This window comes from Papaver somniferum, chromosome 7 (assembly GCF_003573695.1).
Source record: "Papaver somniferum cultivar HN1 chromosome 7, ASM357369v1, whole genome shotgun sequence".
Lineage (NCBI taxonomy): Eukaryota > Viridiplantae > Streptophyta > Magnoliopsida > Ranunculales > Papaveraceae > Papaver > Papaver somniferum.
Genome location: NC_039364.1, coordinates 103,550,211 through 103,573,591, shown reverse-complemented (window position 1 = coordinate 103,573,591; position 23,381 = coordinate 103,550,211). Strand labels below are relative to the sequence as shown.

At 36.0% G+C, this 23,381-nt stretch overlaps 1 protein-coding gene and 1 pseudogene across 1 annotated transcript; both read left to right on the top strand.

Annotated features, from left to right (window-relative positions):
• Nucleotides 1-7,280: 7,280 nt before the first annotated feature.
• LOC113295026 (transcription factor-like protein DPB) lies at nucleotides 7,281-7,655 on the top strand. The gene has a single exon (XM_026543387.1). The coding sequence runs from the start codon at nucleotides 7,281-7,283 to the stop codon at nucleotides 7,653-7,655; it is 375 nt and encodes a 124-aa protein (XP_026399172.1).
• A 7,244-nt stretch (nucleotides 7,656-14,899) lies between these two features.
• LOC113295024 lies at nucleotides 14,900-15,778 on the top strand (annotated as a pseudogene).
• The last annotated feature ends 7,603 nt before the right edge of the window (nucleotides 15,779-23,381 follow it).

The window sequence follows — 23,381 nt, the reverse complement described above, 5'->3', positions numbered from 1 at the left end:
GTATCACACAGACGTGTGGGGATTAGTTTTGCTCAAAGCTAGATGTATCCTTTATATATCCTTCAAATCAGGGTTTTTCCTTAGTTACAAAGGAATCCATATTCACCGTTAGATGAAAACCTGATTTAGATTCAAGCTAATATTTCTCAACCGTTAGATCGAAAAACCTATCTTGTCACACACACTTGGGTAGACGTTTATTGGGTTGAAAACCTTGTCAAACGTGTACGTGTATGTTGGTTCAACATAGTAACCCAAAAGATTAACCATATGAGCATTTCATATTAACATTGTTCTTCTTCACCATAACTAGTTCAATTGACTCAAATGAACTAGTTAAAGAGTTGTTCAATTGCTATGAGATCTTATGTAACTACACAAGACACAATTGAAACAAAGATAATTCGATTCGATTGAATCGGCTCATGAACATTATAGCCACAGTTTGTATGAAGCATTCCTTAGTAATTTAATGTTTCATGTTCAGAGCACATCGTTAGATCATAACCTCTTAAGTTCACAAACAAGTTCGCGGACTTAAGTTAATCGGTTGAGTTTTCCAAACTCAGCAGAAATTCTCGGAAAGAGAACTTCCGCCAGTTCGCGGACTAAGCACACAAACGAGTTTTGGAAAATCCAGCAAAAATCTCGGTCGAGAACTTCCGACAGTTCGCGGACTGGGTTCGCGGACTTGGCAAGCCAATTACACAATCTTCCCGATTTCGCTTGATCAACAAAGTTCGAAAACTACGGTTCAAGGAATACATACATGGTTATGAAATCTAAACTCTAATTTCAATCATTGAGACATTCTCAGAGGACGCTATGTAGCCTTTATTCGTAGACCGATTCACGTCAGAGCAATTCTCAAAGTAATTGAAATTTTTCATGACTTTCGCCACTAGGTGAAGATAAACTTGATCAAAGCGAAACGCTTTACCAACACATGATTTCGAGATATAGATAGGCGAGATACACTCGGCTCGAAATATCAAATGTGTATGATCTAGTCTATATAGCAAACGACTTTTGTCTTATAAGAAGTGGGAGATATAATAGATAGACTTTTGAGTGATAGATAAGTTGAAGTCTCCACATACCTTTTTGTTGATGAAGTTCCACGGTTCCTTGTATAGTTCTTCGTCGTTGTATGATGAATCGCCATGAAGTCCTTGAGCTCAACTACACTTTTCTATCCTAGTCTGAGACTTAGCTATGTAGGAAATCAAGACTTATAGTTTTGATCACTAACATTGACAAACATGCTTGATATAGCAACGCATGCGAGGTCGACCGAGCTATGCTCTAATAATCTCCCCCTTTTCCAATTTTAGTGACAAAACTATTAATACATATGGAATACAAAAGAGATAAACTTTAGTGGCTCCTATTTCATAGTCTAATCTTCAACGTTCCTTGAAATCTTCTTCCTTCCAAGTACTCCAATGATACCAAAGGTTGGAAGTTTAGCATCATCGTTGTTGAAGATCCGTAGCTATAATAATGAGAGAAATCGAGATTCTCGATCATTATTATACAATGTCATAGTATTATTATATAACATCAACGTCCAATTGTATCACGACTTTAACAATAATACTATGGTGATATGTATCACTCCCCCTTAGTCAATACTCCATCTCGATCATGGAAACCACTCCCCCTTACACAATGATACGAAAACCATATGTATTTGTTGTGTGAACTCCAATATTTCTCCCTCTTTTTGTCAATAAAATTGGCAAAGGTACAAGAACGGGATTGTTATGAAATTTCCACACAAGACATTTCATGACCAAAAGAAAGAAAACACATCATCTTAATTTAGATGCAATCTTATAGCCGAAGCTAACATCATTCATCAAGGAGACTTAAGATACAAGATAACCCCTATAAAATTCCACAGCCGCACTCCCCGCAAGATATTACCATTAAGCACAAGTTCAAAAGAACTATCCCCTATTTGATGTCATTCCCGAGAGAACAACAAGAGCGACCTTAATTTCGAAAGAAAAGAAGGATTTTTTATTGGACACCAAAAACCATGAGAATGATTTTCTATATCCAAAACTCAACCAAATTAATCACACGTAAACCCATGATTAATTTAATTTGGAATACGTCACTAAATCAAACCACAAAAGTGATCAATTTAATTGAAAGTGCTCAGCATAAGTAAACTCACGGAGCTACGACTAAGTCAATCATACGGAGATGACTAACTTAACCGTTCAAATACTCAACATAAGGAAAACCTTACGGAATATATGACTACATTAACCAATAGAACATGATAGTGTAGCCTTTCATATACTCAACACAAGAACTTGTGGAATATATGAAAATTCAACTAGATTAATTACAAGAGAACCTATAATTAATCCAATTGGAATACGAATAACCAAACTAATCATTGAAGTAATCAATTTAATTATTTTGGGCTCAACATAAGAGAATTTATGGAACCCCGACTAAGTTCATCATAGAATATGAAAACCTTAACCGTACATGTACTCAACATAAGAAAGAAAACTTATGGAGTACAAACTAAATAACCAAACTAGTTGATTAATTTAGTTCCTAATGCTTGACATATATCATCTCATGTAACAACCAACGGTAAAACATAACAAAATGGATCAATGAAGATCAATACCGTGGATAACATACAAGGATCTATCCTATTTTCCACCGTAACGATATAATAGACTTTATCCTTGTTACACAAAAGATTTTATCATATTTTCTATCAAATAAATGATTGCATAGGAATAACTTTTGTATATGTCAAAAGTCCATTCGTCCTTTCATCAATACGAATACCAATTTATGAACGACTTTACTTTTGACAAAATATGGGACCTTCAAGTTCACGGACGCAAACAATACATATCTCATAAAAATATTGCAATATCACAAACCGTTAAAATACTGCAATAATCATCATCCTCCAAAAAAATTGAGAATTGAATACCAATAAACCTAAAAAAATAACATAAGAAGATGAAACCAAAAATAGCTATGTGTAGTCATAATCATCGCTATTCAAAGCACTAGTTATTCTTCCAACTAATCCAAAAAGAAGACATCCTAGGCATTCATGAACTTTTCCAAAGTTTCTTCAGATAACTCCTTCTCATTATTGAAGAGTTTATTAACAAAGGGATCATTCAACTCCTCCAAGTCTTTTGAAAACACTGTCAACTTACTGATTTCTTTTTCTAGTTTTCGTACAGTGTTTGTAGATTGAGACAACATTCGTCATAGTGAATAATATCTTCTAAGGATGCAGAAATCCGAGATTTTAAGCTGTTTCTTTTGTTGATGAAATCTTTTACCAGGTTCCTGAAATTTTCATCACTTTTATACGACGACAAGAACCAGTTTAAGGAAGGATTTTTACCATTAATTGTAGCCTTCACTTTCTTTAAACTTGTGGAGGGAATTCCAGTACACTGATTACGTTAGCTGCTAGCATTGTATTCCTGCTTGTGCTGCATCTAGTAAAAAGTGCCATGGAATTTTAGCTTTTTGAAATACATCGTTCGTGAACCACAGAAACCCTGGACAAACAAAAGCTTTTGTATTTTTAGATATATATATATAGATAGATAAAACAAAATTATCAAAAATACACTCCTTGAGCCATAAGACGTAAATCCCCATTTTCTCAAGACAAACATGGGGACGCGAACGTCTAGGGTTAGGTAGAAACAATGGGATCAAAAATCTCCTCTTGTTTATCCCATACTGGCTTTTTAAGGTAAGACACTTGAGCAGAGATTCTTCTTATTTTGTTCCCCGAAGCACTTGTCACGTAGGACCTGCAACAATTATAAGTAGATTGAATAGCTAAAAAGCATTCCATAGGAACAATCGTTTCTTTAGGCTCAACAACTTTAACACGTGAGTGTCCTTGAGAAATGAGCCTGAGATTATCTCTGAAGTTGTTTAAACATTCTCCTTCATTCCTGGATACCCATTTAGAACCTTCATAATAGACATTGGACTTGCATGGTACAAGGTTCCACACAAATTGTCTATAAAGTTGATATAACTCATCAATCATCGATTTTTTCCAAGAGGAGTTGCTCAGAGTTATATCAATATTTCCTGGTTCTTAATGAGACGAATAGCAACCCATCAGAAGATGTCCTTCTGTCTTGGTTGTAGAGTCTTTTCTATGTTTGGAGACGATAGAGGATACACACAATGAGGAATCTCCTAACACATGTAGGAAAGGGCCACAACGACTGTCACTACACCATCGAAGAGAAGAAGTAGGACAAGAAGTAAGATTGCCTATACCATCAATACTTTTCTGTATAGAATTTCTCGATAGTATTGTACGTCCCTTTTGAGTAATGCACGGTTGCACAACATTCTTGCAAGGATTACTTTCAGTCTTCAGACTCTTTAAAGATGACGTACAGGGTTGAAGAGGATGATCAGATGAGCATCCATAAAGGCCAGACCCTTGGCATTTGTCTGAGTGGTTCCTAGTCACATCAGTTTTCTTAACAAACGATCGTTGAACATTATCTGAAGAGTGACAATTCTTTAGAAAGGAACAATTTTATTTTCTCAGATTCAACGAGAGATTCTTACTAGATATCAAATCCTTAAGAGTTGCAATTTCTGCAACAAGGCCAGAATAAATCCGAATTTGTTCTTCCAATCTCTTCTGAAGATTAACCAGTTTATCATACCTTTTTCTACGGTTGTTTTTTAAACCTGGTGAGGCGTCAAATGAGACTTTATGGTCCATAGAGTCAGATCGCTACAAACACAGACTGATGAGGTCTTAAACGTGTTTTCCTGCTCTGATACCAATTGAAAAGGCGGGGGTCTAACAACACCACCCAATATTTCTCTTAGCAATCTGTATGGACAAACTGCAATATACTTTTTATGAGAATAAACTAGACAGTCATACTCAATCAATAAAAAGATATATCAAAGAGTTTATATCTCAATCTCTCGATTTGATTTTTACTCAAGCTAAAATCAATAGTGAGTCTTTATCAAAGAGAGATAACTTGGACGTTACCAAAAACCAATGTCCAAGGATCAATCAATATCAATCAACAACTAAATGTTGGATTTCCAATTGATGATCACGAACGCACAACATGTATTATTTCAACTATATAAAATATAATGCGGAAAAGAAATAACACAGACACCAGAAATTTTGTTAACGAGGAAACCGAAAATGCAGAAAAACCCCGGGACCTAGTCCTGATTGAATACACATTGTATTAAGCCGCTACAGATACTAGCCTACTCCAAGCTAACTTCGAACTGGATTATAGTTGAACCCCAATCAGTCTCCCGCCGATCCAAGGTACAGTTGTACTCCTACACCTCTGATCCCAGCAAGACACTGCGTACTTGATTCCCTTAGATGATCTCACCCACAACCAAGAGTTGCTACGACCCAAATCGCAGACTTGATAATAAATAAATCTGTATCACACAGAAAAGTATATCAAAAGATAAATATTTCTCCCACAGATAAACCCTAGGTTTTGTTCCGTATTAAGATATAAAATCAAGGTGAACATGAACCAATTGATAATCCGGTCTTATTTTCCCGAAGAACAGCCTAGATTAATCAATCACCTCTCTACAATCCTTCCTGACTACACAAGCGGATTGTCGAGGAATCACAAACAGTGAGACGAAGATGTTGGTGTCTGCTTTATCTTGCCTATCGGAGAACTCTCACGATGTCAAACCAATCAATCGATTGTACTCGTACGATAAAATATGCAAGATCATATCACACAACTACGATAAGGTAGTATCGTTCTGGCTTCACAATCCCAATGAAGTCTTTAAGTCGTTAACCTGGTTTTAGAGAAGAAAACCAAAGGTTAAAGGAGAATCGACTCTAGCGAGCGCACTAGTATAACACAGACGTGTGGGGATTAGTTTTTCTCAAAACTAGATGTCTCCTTTATATAGCCTTCAAATCAGGGTTTTTCCTTAGTTACAAAGCAATCCATATTCACCGTTAGATGAAAACCTTATTTAGATTCAAGCTAATATTTCTCAACCATTAGATCGAAAAACCTAGCTTGTCACACACACTTGGGTAGACGTTTACTGGGTTCGTGAAAACCTTGCCAAACGTGTACGTGTATGTTGGTTCAACATAGTAACCCAAAAGGTTAACCATATGAGCATTTCATATTAACCTTGTTCTTCTTCACCATAACTAGTTCCATTGACTCAAATGAACTAGTTAAAGAGTTGTTCAATTGCTATGAGATCTTATGTAACTACACAAGACACAATTGAAACAAAAATGATTCGATTCGATTGAATCGGCTCATGAACATTATAGCCACGGTTTGCATAAAGCATTCCTTAGTAATTTAATGTTTCATGTTCATAGCACATCTTTAGATCATAACATCTTAAGTTCACAAAAAAGTTTGCGAACTTAAGTTAATCGGTTGAGTTTTCCAAACTCATCAGAAATTCTCGGAAAGAGAACTTCCGCCAGTTTGCGGACTGGGTTCGCGGACTGAGTTCGCGGACTAATCACACAAACGAGTTTTGGAAAATCCAGGATAAATTCTCGGTCAAGAACTTCCGACAGTTTACGGACTGAGTCAGCGGACTGGGTTCGCGGACTTGGCAAGCCAATTCCACAATCCTCCCGATTTCTCTTTATCAACAAAGTTCGAAAAATTCGGTTCAAGGAATACATGGTTATGTAATCTAAACTCTAATTTCAATCATTGAGACATTATCAGAGGACGTTATGTAGCCATTATTCACAGACTGATTCACGTCAGAGCAATTCTCAAAGTAATTGAAACATTTCATGACTTTCGTCACTAGGTGAAGATAAGCTTGATCAAAACGAAACGCTTTACCAACACATGATTTCGATATATAGATAGGAGAGATATACTCGGCTCGAAATATCAAATGTGTATGATCTAGTCTATATAGCAAACGACTTTTGTCTCATAAGAAGTAGGAGATAGAATAAATAGACTTTTGAGTGATAGATAAGTACAAGTCTCCACATACCTTTTTGTTGATGAATTTCCACAGTTCCTTGTATATATCTTCGTTGTTGTATGATGAATCTCCATGAAGTCATTGAGCTCAACTACACTTTTCTATACTAGTCCGAGACTTAGCTATGTAGGCTAGAAATCAAGACTTATAGTTTTGATCACTAACATTGACAAACATGCTTGATATAGCAACGCATGTGAGGTCGACCGAGCTATGCTCTAACAACATATAATGAAGTTATGGATAAGCTTGTGGCTGAACTTTCAACAACAACACCTTATATGAAACCAAATTATAACGAGAAAAATATTCGACGGAGAGTGTATGATTCCCTGAATATTCTTATTGCAGCGGATATCATATCTAAGGATGAAAACAAAGATATACAATGGAGAGGCATGCTTCATGCTGATGGCCCAAATGCTTTTGAACAACTTAAGTTTCAATACATTGGCTTAAGAAACAAAATTGCAAACAAGGCTGTGTATCTACAAGAACTTGAGGATCAATTTATAAGCCTGCAGAATCTCGCTCAGTGGAATGAGCAACTATGTTGTTCAGGGAGGAAAGCTGCAACTTCAGAGGGTGTGTCGTTTCCTTTTATTATAATCTAGACTCCTCCACCTGAAACAATTGAGTTAGATATGTCAGAGGATATGCAGTTGTTGCAGTTCGGTTTCAATAACACTTTTCAGATACATGACGACAGCTTTGTTCTTAAGTCTATGGGATTTTGTGAAGGTTGTCCGAGTCGTCCGAAGAAAAACGACTTGTCAAAGGAGTTTAATCCTACAATTTGCAGGAGTGTCCACTAATCTTCCATTCTTTTCTATAAAAGTTCTGAATATACTATTTTTTCTGGTCTGTTATAGAATATTCGATACAGTTCACTTATAGTTTTTTTTCGAGAGCGAATTATATGTTTACCGATTTTAGGTCTATACTACAAGTTTCTTCAATTTTATATCTTTGTTTCGACTCGACTAAAGAAGCAACCATCGAGGAAAATTAAACCCGTTTCTATCAAAGTGTTATATCGGAATTATACACACTGCGGGCTCCCGCGGTATGTCTGTAGCTTGGTCCACCCGGTGGTTTTGCTTTGGTGGGGCCCACATAAAGTTGAGAAATCATGGAAACAGTTTGATCATGTCCAAAAAATTGACGACCAAGTCGACTTCCAATGGATGAGTTAGTTGTTAATGGCGGTTCATTAAGTTTTTTGTTTTGGAAAATAATCGAACGACTTCCACTAAAACTAACAAATCGTGGAGTGACCGAAATCAAATGTTTTTAGAAGGTCTCACCGTAGCTTTAGCATGCTTGGTTACATGGACAAATCTTTTCCCATCATTTCCTTATTTTTCTGTAAAACATTAATTAGATGTCTTTACAGGATACTATTGACGATAAGGTTGAAGAAAAGGCAGAGAGAATAAGGGGTTCTTTTTTAAGTTTACTGTTAACGATAAGGTTGAAGATAAGGTAGTGAGAATAAGGTATGTTTACGATGCGGGTAGTTGTGTGTAGAGTCTATACTCTATAGACGTAAGTAAGGTGTTGGTTGTACTGTCTATCTGAGTAAAGGAGAGGTGTTTTTGGATTTCCTAAAAGGGCAGTGCTACCACGCACTGTCGCACATAATGGTTTTATAAGCTAGCGCTTTTTTACCCGTAGGATATGAAAGATCTTTTTATTTTGGTTTTCCAATAGAAAATAGTATTCTCTATTTTTTCCCATTGTTTCAATCTTTTCTGGCTTTCTGTTTTCATCTTCTCTTGAAGCCGCGATTTCATACAAATACCGCACACATCAAAATAACGTTTATCAAATCAAATGGAATGCTTCCAAAAAAATAATCAAATCAAATCAAATGGAACTTAAACTTAAAGTTATGGTTTGTTCCAATTTAACACAACCTAATTAAAAATCAAACTATTAACTTCAGTCTCAAATTCAAGATGATGATTTCTTCATCTTTTAATGAAAACCAAAGATACGAGTGTATAAGATTCGACATTAATATCATCATTTGTGTGAAACAAAGAATTATGACTATGTTTTGGAATAATTTATTCATTCAAACATCAATCACAACAAAACTAGTAAACCCCTAGAGCTCAAATCAACTAGTTTTAGTTTCCATTGATTTTCAACCTTTTTCAGTTTGATATTCAAGATAGGGAAAGAACAACTCGGCAAGGAAAATCAAGTGAGATTAAAGAATATTCAGAGAAAAGATAAAATGAAGGGAATTTAAATGACGATTATTATTCTCTAAAAATCTTGCCCATCATAAATGATATAACTTATAATCTAACTGGTCAAAGTAGTGGGCTAGTATATCCAAGGGTTATTATTAGCTAGCTTATGAATCTCTTATGCGCCGCCGCGCGGGAGAGCATTGCTCTTTTCTATAAACGAACTTTTTTCTGAACGATTGATTTTGCTAGTGGAGAGGAACGTGAAGGTCACTATGGTGTTAGGCGGGAATTGCAAATGGTTTGCGGAATAGATCGCCAACGGTCTATTTGTTTCCAAGTTCCCGCTCCTCTGCGTCGCATGGCATCCACGCGTTATTTGGCTAGTTATATTACGTTTGTTTTAATAAAATATCCAACGGTTGATCACCTGTTAGTGGATATACAAATCCAATTAAATCGATACTCATAGCTCGTGGTTTTCAAACGATCTTGCTACAGCCGGGACAACAGGGGCTTGTCCAATTTTGGGATACGACGGGGCACAATCTTAATAGTGAAGAAGGGAATGATTCGAGCATTCGAACCTCAAGTAAGATATCTGGTTCAGCTGGACTGGGCTTGTCCAATTTTGGTTATATATATACACTTACGAGTTGTTATCGACGGAATATGTTGTTTATAGGAAAACATCAACCATGAAAGTGATTATAGTGGGACCTCCAATTTTTCCATGGGGATCAAAAGTGATCAAGTCAAGGGCCTGATGGTGCCCCTCTTCACGTTAAGTGTCTTCTTGCTAAGGAGAAGATGCCTTGCCAGAGAAACCACTAATAATCTTTGCAGCACACCGACCCTAAAATCATTCTCACATGTTTTCTTCTTCATGAGTCAATATCGGACTTCAGTGAATATCGGCCAGGTATCAAGACACGATATTTCTGTGAATATCGGCCGGCATCGGAGAACGTCGGTGTAATATCAGCAATATAGCCAGCACGGACAAACACTGAAACCAAAATTATCGGCGGTATTTCGCCCGTATCAACCGATATTGACCACATTGTTCACGACGTACCCGCATGAGTCCTGGGTAAACTACAAAGGAAAGGATATCTACAGGTTTGGGGCCAATTAATTTTTTTTCAAAATTCCCGATGCTGCTACACTACCCCCACCGCCTTCCCCCACTCCCTCCATTAGGTCATCGAGAAGCCATTTGTAACAAAAGGTGTGTTTCATTATGTGGGCTGCTATGCACAATTCAATCGAATACGCTAGATGCACTTCGGCTTCCCCACCGAAGAGTGCACCGAGTGAAACAAAGATTGGGACCCACCTTCACCTTCACGTATCCAAATGCTGAGATGCATTTCCATCATCCGTCAGATCTCCTCTCGATGTCAAACACGGTGTGTGTAGAATCACCTACAAGGAGTATGCTGGAGCATAGAGGAGTTTAGGTCGCTTGTCACTCTTGTCTTTTCTGTAATGAAGAAGAAACGATGGATCACTTATTTCTTTCCTGCAGTTGGGCTTCATATTTGTGGAGTTACTTTATTAAGTCCATGCAAGTGTTATGGGTGATGGATAATAGGTTTACTTCTATGATGAGGGGTTGGAGATTAGATGTTAAATCAGTGCGCAAAAGAACTATTTGGCATCTGTTGCCTTTCGCTATCAGTTGGGAGCTTTGGTTGGAAAGGAACAATAGAGTTCATGGAAGAAGGTGTAAATCGAAGGACGAGCTGGCTCATGCAATAATTATGGATATTTATCTTTGGAGTTCGACGAAGGAAATATTCAAAGACTACTTACTGAATCAAGTGTTATATCACTGGGAGAATGTTGTACTTATGTAATTAGTTGTTGGTTTTTAACTTCCTTGGGGATCTTTTGATTCAAACCCCTGTACGTATTTTCCCCTTTCAATATATAACCTTTTCTTTCAAAAAAAAAAAGTACCCATGGATTTGATTAGACCATGGACCAATTTTAACACCATCTTATACATAATGTGCAGCCGATTGCATTACACATTATCTGAAATATCTAGTGCGTCAGAAGGAAAATGCAGCAGCTGACCACTTGTCAAGGTTTAAAAATTGAATATATTTATGAATAACGCACATTACACCAGGTAGGGCTTCTTCTTAACCGAAGCAGATGTAAATAGAAAAAAATGTTGTAAACAAGGTGAATTTGGTGCCTTCATCAAAGACTTAACTAAATTTACAATACTCTTGTGTAGTCTTCTTGCTAAAGATGTGGCATTTGTCTTTGATCATCCTTGTAAGGAAGCATGTGAGCAATTGAACAGATAATTACATCCTAGATTTTTGTCTATGCGTTAAACATTATTTCAAATGGTAAGGTACCCGTTGTGATGTCAGACTATGGACATGCGAGAAGAGCTTTCAATTGTTACATGCTTCCTTACAAGCGTCATCAAAGACCAAAGATGCTACACTTCCTCCACTCCTTTCCACCATTAGACCGAAAAAAATTCGAATCGAGTGCCTGGATAACAAGAGGTAGATCAATATTTTCTGGCGTGTTTTCACTTTATTACGTTAGGGTTCGGATTTGAAAACCTTGGTTTAGAGTTGTTCTACTTCAAGAGAAAGAGTGTCTTGTCGATAGATAAGGAAAAAAGAAAATGAAAACCATCTAAGGTTTCTGCTTTAGGTTTGTATTTATAATAATGTCTCGGAATTCAAATCCAACGGCTGAGAATGAACTATTTGCATTTACACCAAGATGGTAAGCAATTTTCGGTTCAATCTATATATTTATAGTTCAAATGTAAATTCTAACATCGGATCCAAAAGAGAAAATCGAAAGAATAAATGATATATCAGCCAAAGTAGCTTTTTAGATCCATAATAATAAAAAAAACGAGGACCAATACATTTTAAGCTAATATAAAGATATTAACTTTGGGTTTAAACGACAACATTATTATGAAATTTAAAACTAAGGAGAGAATTCATATTTTTATGATCATCGGAAGAGTAACAGAGCAATCAAAGATTACGATTAGTCGAAAAGGATGTACGCATTTTATGGTTTAGTTGGTAGATTTTCAATTCAAACGTAAATTCTAACCTGAGTTTTCCCGATAATGCAATTTAAAACTCAGTAAGGATTCTGACATGACTCCCATTAGTCAAGCATCATTTTTCTTTTAAAATAATTGGAAGAGTAAGAGAGCAAGCAAAGATTATGATTTGTCGAAAAGATGGTAAGTGCTTTGTGGATTTACATGCAAATTTAGAGTTTAAATGTAACTTCTGAGATCAGACCAGAAAGAGAGAATTCCCAATGCTATTTCTAAATGATATATATCAACATACGCAGTTTTTTAGATTCATAATAATAAAGACTGGGATTGGTATATTTAAAGCTACGATGAAGATTGTTTCAGCTTAGGGTTTTTACGACGACATTATTTTGCCATTTACAACTAGGGTGAGGATTCATATTTTTGGATCATTAGAAGAGTAAGAGAGCAAGAAAATGTAACGATTAGTCGAAAAAGATGTACGCATTTTATGGTTCAATAGGTAGATTTACAATTGAAACGTAAATTATAACCCGAGTCTTCCCTAAAACATTATTATGCAATTTAAAACTCTGTTGAGGATTCTGACATGACGCTCATTTGTCAAGCATTATATATATATATATATATATTTTATCATTGAAAGTGTATGAGAGCAAGTAAGAATACGATTTGTCAGAAAGATGGTAAGTGTTTTATGGCTCAATGGGCAGATTTAAAGTTTATGTGTAAATTCGGACTTCATACCAAAAAGAATCCCTAATGTTATCTAAAGAGTAAATGAAATATTAGCCTACCCAGTTTTTATAATCATGAAAAAAGAAAAAGACAGAATCTGTATATTTATAGCTATGATAAGGATTTCAACTTAGGGTATTTATGGTGAGGTTCATATTTTTACGATCATTCGAAGAGTAATAGAGCAAGCAGATATTGCGATTAGTCGAAAAGGATGTAAGCACTTTGTGGTTCAATAGGTAGATTTACAGTTCAGGGGTAAATTCTAAATTGAGTTTTCCCGACAACATGGGAATTATGACAAGACGGTCATTGGTCAAGCATCATTTTTTTATGATCATTGGAAGAGTAAGAGAGCAAGCAAGAATACGATTTTGCGAAAAGGTGGCAAGTGTTTTACGACTCAATGAGCAGATTTTGAGTTCAAATGTAAATTCTGACTTCATACCAAAAAGATAGAGTCGATGTTAGCCTATGCTATCTAAAGAACTCCCAATGCTATCTAAAGAATAAATGAAATATTAGCATATGCTATCTAAATAACTCCAATGCTATCTAAATAATAAATGAAATATTATCCTATGTTATGTAAAGAATAAATGAAATGTTAGCCTATTCGATTTATATATATGATAAATATTTTAACTTAGGATATTTACGGCAACATTATTTGCAATTTAAAACTCCAGTGAGGATTCTAAAATGACGCTCAAAGGCCAAGCATCATATTTTTATTTTTAGAGTTCAAACGTAAATTCTAACTTGACATCAACAAGTGATAATCCTCCATGAGACCGAGAGAATCAATGAAATATCGACCTACATGGGTTTTTAACCCAATTATAAAGAAAAAGACAAGTATCTATATATTTAGAGTTATATCGGGGATTTTAACTTAATGGTATTTACGATGATATTATTATGAATTTTGAAACCTCGGTGAGGAATATGACAAGAAGCTCGTAGGACAATGATCATACTTTTTATGATCATTGGAAGGGTAAGAGAGCAAACAAAGATTACGATCCAAAGAATCAAACAAATATGTGCCTAAGTATCGTTATCCACACCGGGGTTGCTAAAAAATCCCCCAGATTTATACCCAATTTTTTTTACACCCTATGTGTCAACTTTTTATTGGCTCTCTTTTAAAGTGGAGCCCCCGTTTTCCCAGGTGTGGTAGGCTGAGGACGAATTTACCGTGGAAATAACTAACAAGACAATGCCACATCACAGCAAGTGTACTGCATTTGGGAAAAGAGTTAATTTCTCCTCTTAAAGCATCTCCAATGAGACTTTGGAGAATTCCAATATTTTAGGCCACATAGGATTTTTTGTGTTTTTTGAAAAAAACTTCTCCAATGGAAACTTTAAAGATGAATGTAAGGATGATGTGTCAGGTAGTTATTTATTCTCACATCCTCTGGTTTTAGAGGTTTCCTTAAAGGATGTAAACATCCTAATCATCAAAATCTAAGGTTATCAATTAAGTAGTTAAATGTTTAAGTTTCTAATCAGTGGTGTAAAAGGTTTTCAACTAATAGATTTGGTTTATGGTTGGAGATGGATTGTTTTTGACATCCTTAAATCAAAGAAATTTTATCTCACATTCATGAAGAAACCCTTCCACTAAGGATGCACACCAAGTTAGCATGGGAGATGCTCTTATACTTGATACTTCCACACTACATTCTTTCTTCTCTTCTCTCTCAAAGAATTCCCTTACCAAGTCCATACTCCGTACAGTCGAAGAATGAAGAAGACTGAAACCTTACTTCAATTAATAACATCAGTTTTTATTTTTATCGAAGACCTTAGGGAATAAATAATTCATAAGTTTATTAGTAGTAGGGGGATGGTTACTGAAGGTTGTTCATATGTATCCGGTGATGGCGACTTCGCTGCTGGAGTTGGTGGGAAATCAACTTCAACAACAAGTAGAAGTTTAGGATTTTCTCCTTCTAGTAAAACCTTTAATAAGTTTAATCTTAAAGCAGAATATGATGATGCGTGGTCAGCGGGGAATAATAATAAAAAAAAAAGCGCAAACACGGGCAGTAAGAGGTGGTGGTGAGAAGGCTGGTGGCATAGGACTTCGTCAATTTAGTATCTAAGTGTGCAAAAAAGTTGAAAGCAAAGGTAGAACTACATATAATGAAGTTACGGATGAGCTTGTGGCTGAACTTTCAACAACACCACCTTATATGAAACCAAATTATAACGAGAAAAATATTCGACGGAGAGTGTATGATTCCCTGAATGTTCATATTGCAGCGGATATCATATCTAAGGATGAAAAGAGATAAAATGGAGAGGCATGCTTCATGTTGATGGCCCAAATGTTTTTGAACAAATTAATTCTCAATACATTGGCTTAAGAAACAAAATTGTAAACAAGGATGTGTATCTGCAAGAACTTGAGGATCAATTTGTAGGCCTGCAGAATCTCGCTCAGCGGAATGAGCAACTATGTTGTTCAGGGAGGAAAGCTGCAACTTCAGGGGGTGTGTCGTTTCCTTTTATTATAATCCAGACGCCTCCACCTGCAACAATTGAGTTAGAGATATCAGGGGACAGGCAGTTGTTGCAGTTCGATTTCAATAACACTTTTCAGATACATGACGACAGCTTTGTTCTTAAGTCTATGGGATTTTGTGAAGGTTTTCCGAGTCGTCCGAAGAAAAACGACTTGTCAAAGGAGTTTAACCCTACAATTTGCAGGAGTGTCCACTAATCTTCCATACTTTTTTATAAAAGTTCTGAATATACTATTTTGTCTAGTCTGTTATAGAATATTCGATACAGTTCACTTATAGTTTATTTTTTTCAAGAGCAAATTATCTGTTTACTGATTTTAAGGAAAGAAGAACTCGGCAAGGAAAATCAAGAGAGATTAAAGAAGATTCAGAGAAAAAGATAAAATGAAGGGTATTTAAATGACGATTATTATTCTCTAACAACTTTCCCATCATAAATGATATAACTTATAATCTAACTGGTGAAAGTAGTGGGCTAGTATATCCAAGGGTCATTATTCGTTAGCTTATAAATCTCTTCTGCGTTGCCGCGCGGGAGAGCATTGCTCTTTTTTATAAACGAACTTTTTTCTGAACGATTGATTTTGGTAGTGGAGAGGAACGTGAGGGTCACTATGGTGTTAGGAGGGAATCGCAAACGATTTGCGGAATAGATCGCCAACGATCTCTTTGTTGCCAAGTTCCCGCTCCTCTGCGTCGTATGGCATCCAAGCGTTATTTTTCTAGTTATATTACGTTTGTTTTAATTAAATATCCAACGGTTGATCACCTGTTAGTAGACGTACATATCCAATTAAATTGATACTCATAGCCCGTGGTTTTCAAACGACCTTGCTACAGAAGGGATAATAGGGGCTTGTCCAATTTTGGGACACGACGGGGCACAATCTTAATAGTGAAGAGGAGAATGATTCGAGCATTCGAACCTCAAGTCATATATCCGGTTCAGCTGGACTGGAGTACTGTGACCAACAACATCGGCTATATTTATACACTTACGAGTTGTTATCGACGGAATATGTTGCTTATAGGAAAACATCAACCATGAAAGTAATTATAGTGGGACCTCCAATTTTTCCATGGGGATTAAAAGTGATCAAGTCAAGGGCCTGGATGGTGTCCCCTCTTCACGTTAAGTGTCTTCTTTCTGAGGCGAAGATGCTTCCCAGAGAAATGGACCTTTCTACAGCCGGGACAACAGGGGATTGTCCATATTTGGGACATGACTTGCCACAATTTTGAAGGTGAAGAGGGGAACACCTCCAGTATTGAGATTGGTAGTGGGGTGAAGATGGAATAATCAAAGGTATGGATTGATTGTGCTATATTTGTTCTATAAAACCGGTAGATGGGAATCATTTTCTTAATCTTTGCAACACACCAAACCTGTTAGGCGGACAACCCCACCCATCCGACCCTAAAATCCTTCTCACATGTTTTTTTTCTTCATGACGTACCTGCATGGGTCCTGGGTGAGCGACGGAGCCAAGGCTCGTTCTAGGTGGGGTCTAAGAAAAATTTCTTTCTCACTTGTACTCTTATAACCTTAGAAAATGACATAATTATCAATCTAACCGTTCATTTTTTCCCCCATAAGAGACTAGATTTTCAAGAAAACCATGCAATTTTACACTAGGAACCAGAAACAGGTGGGGTCTAGAGACCCCATTTGTCTCTATATGCCTCCGTCCCTGACTGGTGACATAAGGTCAGCCCAATCTGCTTCGGCTCCCTTGACAGAGAAAGTCTAATAGTGTACGAAAAATGGTGCACCATTAAATTCTAACCATTGGATGGTGTTTTGGGGTCCTATTAGGGTGTTAAAAAAACCCAGCCCCTATCAATCCTGTTAAGGAAGAAGATCCACCAATTGGTACACCCTTAGACAAGCCTCCCTTGACAGAATTACAACTTGTTCACACAATTAATGTAGTAGTACGCTGTTGCAGCTTAGCTTGTTAGGTTTCAAACTAGTTTTTTGTAATAATACTCTTAATTAAGTAATATTTCTCTAAAATAATAGGATTATTGTACGTCATAGGATGGCCCTTTACCCGATTGTTTAAAATTTGGACCCTCGTTATATAAGTTACAAAACTAAGTCAGTGATTGCAGAGTAGGAGGTCACGTGCACACTCGTTAGTAAGCGTGCACAATATCGGATTAAGAACACCCGAGGAATGAGTGATACATATAAATACAGTATTGTTTGATATATTTATGGGTTATGTTCTTCGCCACAACGCCGTTTTTTTCGGACTGCGAAAGCAATCACATGGCTTCAGGAAGTACCCATAATGAATAGAGGAGTTGATCAAGCCATCCATAAGTCGTAAAAATCATATATAACATATGTAACTCCAATCCAGGAGCATGGTAAAAATTCACAGAGGATGAGTAGAAGTGAACTCGACGTACAAGAGCCAGAGATTTGTTCTCTCACTGAGCTCTCCAACGTTTGGCAGGGGAAGAAGAACACCACTACATACTTTTTTTCTACAGGAGCCAGCATCAAGGTAACCAATTTGCGTAGAGGAATCGATGGACCTGATTATCGCGACGAGTGGTACTAACTTATAGAACAGTGTAATCGCAATCGAGAGGAGTGCAACAGGTTTGGTATCTCATTTTTATTACCAACTTCCGAAAGATTGCATGAGTCTAAGTATAGTGAGGATGACTTGTTCGTCAATCTAATCTTGTTGGACATGGAAAATTTTCATTTGAAGACTAAACTCGTTATTCATCATATCGAAAACCGGCGCAACTAGTCTTTCCTAATGTGTCATTAAGTCGGTTCAATACCTATGAACTGAAGTTATTTTCTGAGATATCCTGGTATAACTCTTATCAGAGGTCGTACGTATATGTCTAATTGTCATTATAGAGGTCTAGTTATTTTCAATGCAATTTATTCATATAAATTTCAATCTTTGTTTGGCTTGGTGAACCCAATATTTTTACACCAAAAGTTGACACCGATTATGTGTCAATTTTTTGGTTGGCTCATTCTTTAAAACAGGCCCCCTGTTTGGTTACCAGTTTCCATTTTTTATTAGACGTGCTTTTCTTGTTCAAATATTTCTACATTTTTTATCAAACTACTGTTAGCAGTAAATAAGTATGGGTAGAATAGTTTGTTGGTTAGGTGGGAAACATGTATTTAAACTCTCTTGACACGTACTAAGGCTTGCAATTGATTTTATTTTTTTAAATTTGCGAAAGTTATAATTAGGATTGCAATAGCTTGCAAGTACTAAGGCTGCACAAGGGTCGGTTCAGTCTGGTTTTCTGCACAAGGATCGGTCTCTGTACCTGGTGTTGACTGGTACCTCATTTTGAGGACCTGTACCTGTTAGACCGGTCCGGTACAAGTGTGGTACCAGGTTTTTACCACAGACTTTGATAAAGAAGTAGTAACACAATTGAATTGCTCTTAAAAAAAATCGACGCAGCAATAAAGGATAAGGATTAATTTATTCATCTGAATAGAAAAGATGGCGGTGGTGGAGAAGAAGAGGTGGTGGTGGTGGTGGTGAAGAAGAAGCGACAAAGGCTAAGGAATTTTGTTGAAAGAAAAAAGAAACGAAGAACGAGTGAAAGTGTGGAACTGAAAAGATAAGTTGGTATATAGAACCTAACATATATGGCCAGGATTAAGTTACATCAAAGGCTATTAGACACCGGTACATATGGCCCGGAATAGGCCGGGAATTTCCTGAGAACCGGTACCTGTACCCATCATACACCGGTTCTCATCCATTTCCGTTCCTTGTACCTACTACTACGGTTCTGGTACAGTACCGATCTTCTTCTTTTTTCCGGTTCCAGTCCGGTACAGGTACAAGAGACCGGTTCTTGTGCAGCCTTAGTTTCAACAGATATCCATCTAAAAAGAATTTCTGATTCTTGTATGTTGGATATCGACCGTGGATTTGAATTTTTTATAAATAAATTATTTTTGTCCATTGATTCCAGATCTACGCTTAAACCTTTTATTTTGCCTCTTTTTATCTATTCTCTCTTTATAGGTTCAGAAAGTCTTTAAGGAAAAAAGATTTAATCAAAAAATAAACCATTCCTATATTACTCTTGTTCCGAAAACTAAAGCTCCTAAGAATCCTAGTGATTTTAGGCCTATTAGTCTTAGTAATGCTCTCTATAAGATTGTTACTAAGATTATTGCTAACAGGATCAAACCTTTATTAGATAAAATAATATCTCAAAACCAATCTGCATTTATTCCTAATAGACAGATTAAGGATAATATAGTTATAGCGCATGAAATTCTTCATACTACGAAAACTAGTAAAAGGAAAAGTGGTCACATGGCTCTAAAACTTGGTCTATCAAAAGACTTTGATAGGCTTGAGTGGGACTTTGTGATTTTTCGTTTTTAAAAAATTTGGCTTTTCAAGCAAATTCTGTGATCTTATATATAATTGCATCTCCACTGTTTCTGCTTCGGTCCTTGTGAATGGCTCGCCAGGTGAAAAATTCTTCCCCACCGGGGGAATTAGACAGGGTGACCCCATGTCGCCTTATATTTTCATCATTTGTATGGAAGCTTTATCGCAATTACTCTTTCATGCTGAATCTAGTGGTAAATTATCTGGTGTTAAAGTTATCAAAAAGAGTCCGCCAATCTCTCATTTATTCTTTGTGGATGACTCGTTTCTACTCACTGATGCTAGCATAGTTCAAGCTAGGAATTTGCTAGATATCCTTAAAAATTTTAGTGATTCCTTGGGTCAAGTCATAAACTATCAGAAATCTGGAGTGTACTTTAGTAAAAAAGTTGAAAACAAGCATTGCAAATTACTAGCTAGGATTCTTAAAGTAGGCAGAATTACTAAGAATGATACTTATCTAGGGACACCCTTATTTTTTAATAGATCCAATAGTTTTAACTACCAGAACTTATTAGATAGAGTGTATAATAGGGTGCAAGGATGGAAAGCTAAGTTTTTATCACAAGCAGGTAGGACTACTTTAATTGGTTCAGTGACCAGTGCTATGCCCATGTATCAAATGATGTATTTTTTGCTTCCTAAAAAAACTCTTGATAAGCTTGATGTTATCCAAAGGGATTTTTGGTGGAAAAAAAGTAGAAGTAATAGAGGTCTATTCATTAAAGCGTGGAGTTTCATTTTCTCTAGAAAAACTAGTGGGGGGTTAGGTATCAAGAATCCTCATAAATTTAACTTGGATTTACTCACTAGGATGGCATGGAGATTGATAGAAAATCCTGATAAACTCCGCTGCATCATTTTAAAACATAAATAGTTTTCCAAGTCTGACCCCATTAATTACAAGAGGAAAAATGTTAAGTCATGGGTATGGAGTAGTATATGTAAGGGTTTAGATATTATCAAACACAATCACTGCTGGTTAATAGGTAATGGTAATGACATAAATATCTGGGAAGGTAAGTGGTTGCCTGAAGGTGAGTGTCCTAAACCAAATAACAGTAATAGTGTGCACATAGTCTCAAAAGTTTCTGATATAATAGATAACAATGGTGCTTGGAACTACAGTCTGATTCAAAATGTCTTTGATAATGATACTATCAGTAAGATAAGAATGATTGATATGGATAGGGATTTCACAAAAAATGATTCCATGAAATGGATAGGTACTAGGGATGGTTCGGTCTCTGTTAAATCTGCTTATAACTTCTTATGTGATAGAAAACATGTTAATACTCTTGTTGCTTGGAAAGGTATGTGGAAACTTAATATTATGCCGAGAGTTAAAATCTTCTTATGGAAAACTCTAAGTGATTGTCTTCCTGTTAAGGAAATTTTGGGTAGATATACCCCTATTGATATTCAGTGTCCCTTATGTAATGGTTTAGCCAGTGAAAGTATAGATCATATGTTTACTAAATGTGTTTTCACTGAAGCTATTTGGAGGGGCTTATCTATTGATGTTGTGTTTTATAAAGCTGTTAATATGTCTTACAAGGACTGGTGCCTTTTTGGCTTAAGGATGGTGTTAATAGAGATTTCTACTTTTATGTTCTCTGGTATATTTGGAAATATAGGTGCAAAGTGGTTTTTGACAATGTTTGTCCTAACCCTTATGATTTAATCGAATTCATTAAAAAGGACAGTCCACAATTTTTGGACAGTAAGACTATGTATTTAGACAGTAAACATATTTCTTCTCAGTGTGATTTAATTCATCCCAACTGTTTGCATGAAAGAAAGGATATTCTGGAGGAGGCTGTTTACATTTACTTTGATGCGGCTTTTAATATCAAGACTAAGAAATTTGCTTATGGTATTGTTGAAATGAATAATGAAGGTTACCTTCTCAATTTTGCAGGAGGTTCGGGATGGTGTTCAAGTCCAGAGGAAGCTGAATCCAGAGCTTGCAGAGAAGCAACAAGATGGAGGCAGTTTACCAGAAATGAAAGACTAGTCTTCCTCAATGACAATCTGAACGTTATCAACAGTTTAAGGAAGAACGATTTTGCTGTTAATTGGATTTCGAGAGCCATTTTGCAACAAGCTCAGAAATCTATAAAGTTTCTTGCTAGTCCTTCCTTTGTTTATATTCGGAGATCGTGTAATAATCTAGCAGGCAATCTTTCCAAGTTTCTTATTAAATATGCGAATGTGCATATAGATTCTAGATCATGGGAGAAATCTAGAAAAGAAAGTTGGTTAGAAGTTATTTGTAAGCAGAACAATGTATTTTCTTTCCTTTAGTTGAATGAATCTTTCCTTTATCAAAAAAAAAAAAAAAAAATCTATTCTCTCCAACAAAGTAATTATTTTAGCTGACTAGTCTAAAACAGCTGCGGGGTCATATCCGTTTTGTCAATATAAAATACAGAACATGTGCCAATAGAAGAACAATGTAGCATTTAAAGACTTCTGATATGGGTTATGTCTTGTCGAACAGTTGTATATTATCTACAATTTGTGAAAGTGGGGGAAGATTCTCGGGATATGTAGCAACTCCGACAGTTGTATATTATCTACAATTTACGTATTTATCTTCACAATGTACGTATATTATCCTTTATTTTATCTGATTTTCAATCGTGGATAATATACGTAAATTGTGAAGATAAATACGTAAATTGTAAATAATATACAGCTGACGGAGCTGCTACATATCCCGAAAGTCCTCCCCCACTTTCTCAAATTGTAGATAATATACAGATGTTCGACAAGACACATCCCATATCAGAAGTCTTTAAATGCTACATTGTTCTTCTATTGACACATGTTCTGTACTTTACAATGAAAAGATCGATATGTTTCGTCAGCTGTTTTAGTAGAGAAGAATGATGGAGAGTGATGAGTGATGTAAGATAGTGTTAGTTAATCTAGTCAAATCTTTCAATAAATTAATGGAAATTTATTCGTCACCTCTCTAGTGTAGTATTAGTTGTTGGAATCATGTTTAAGTAATTGTATGCGATTGATGCTAAGGTTAGAATCTGGTATTCGGATCCAAGATTTGGGTTTAGCATAAGTCCAATGGTAAGTATGTTACATCTCTTAGAAAAACAACGTTGAAGCTACATCTTTTCGAGGAATCTGTCATCATAAGTTAAATAATTCATGGGCTTAAGTTTTTTCATTTTTCTGGTTAGAAATTCGTGTTAAAAGAGCAATAGTATTGTATTCCTATTGACAAACTCATAATGTTACAAGTATCTTGCGTGAACACCTTACAAATGTTTTTTTTCCGTTTGAAGCTTTTACAAATGTAATTGATTGTTAATAATCAATAAAATGAAATTGTTTAGCAATTATATTTGTCAATAGACTAAAAATGTAA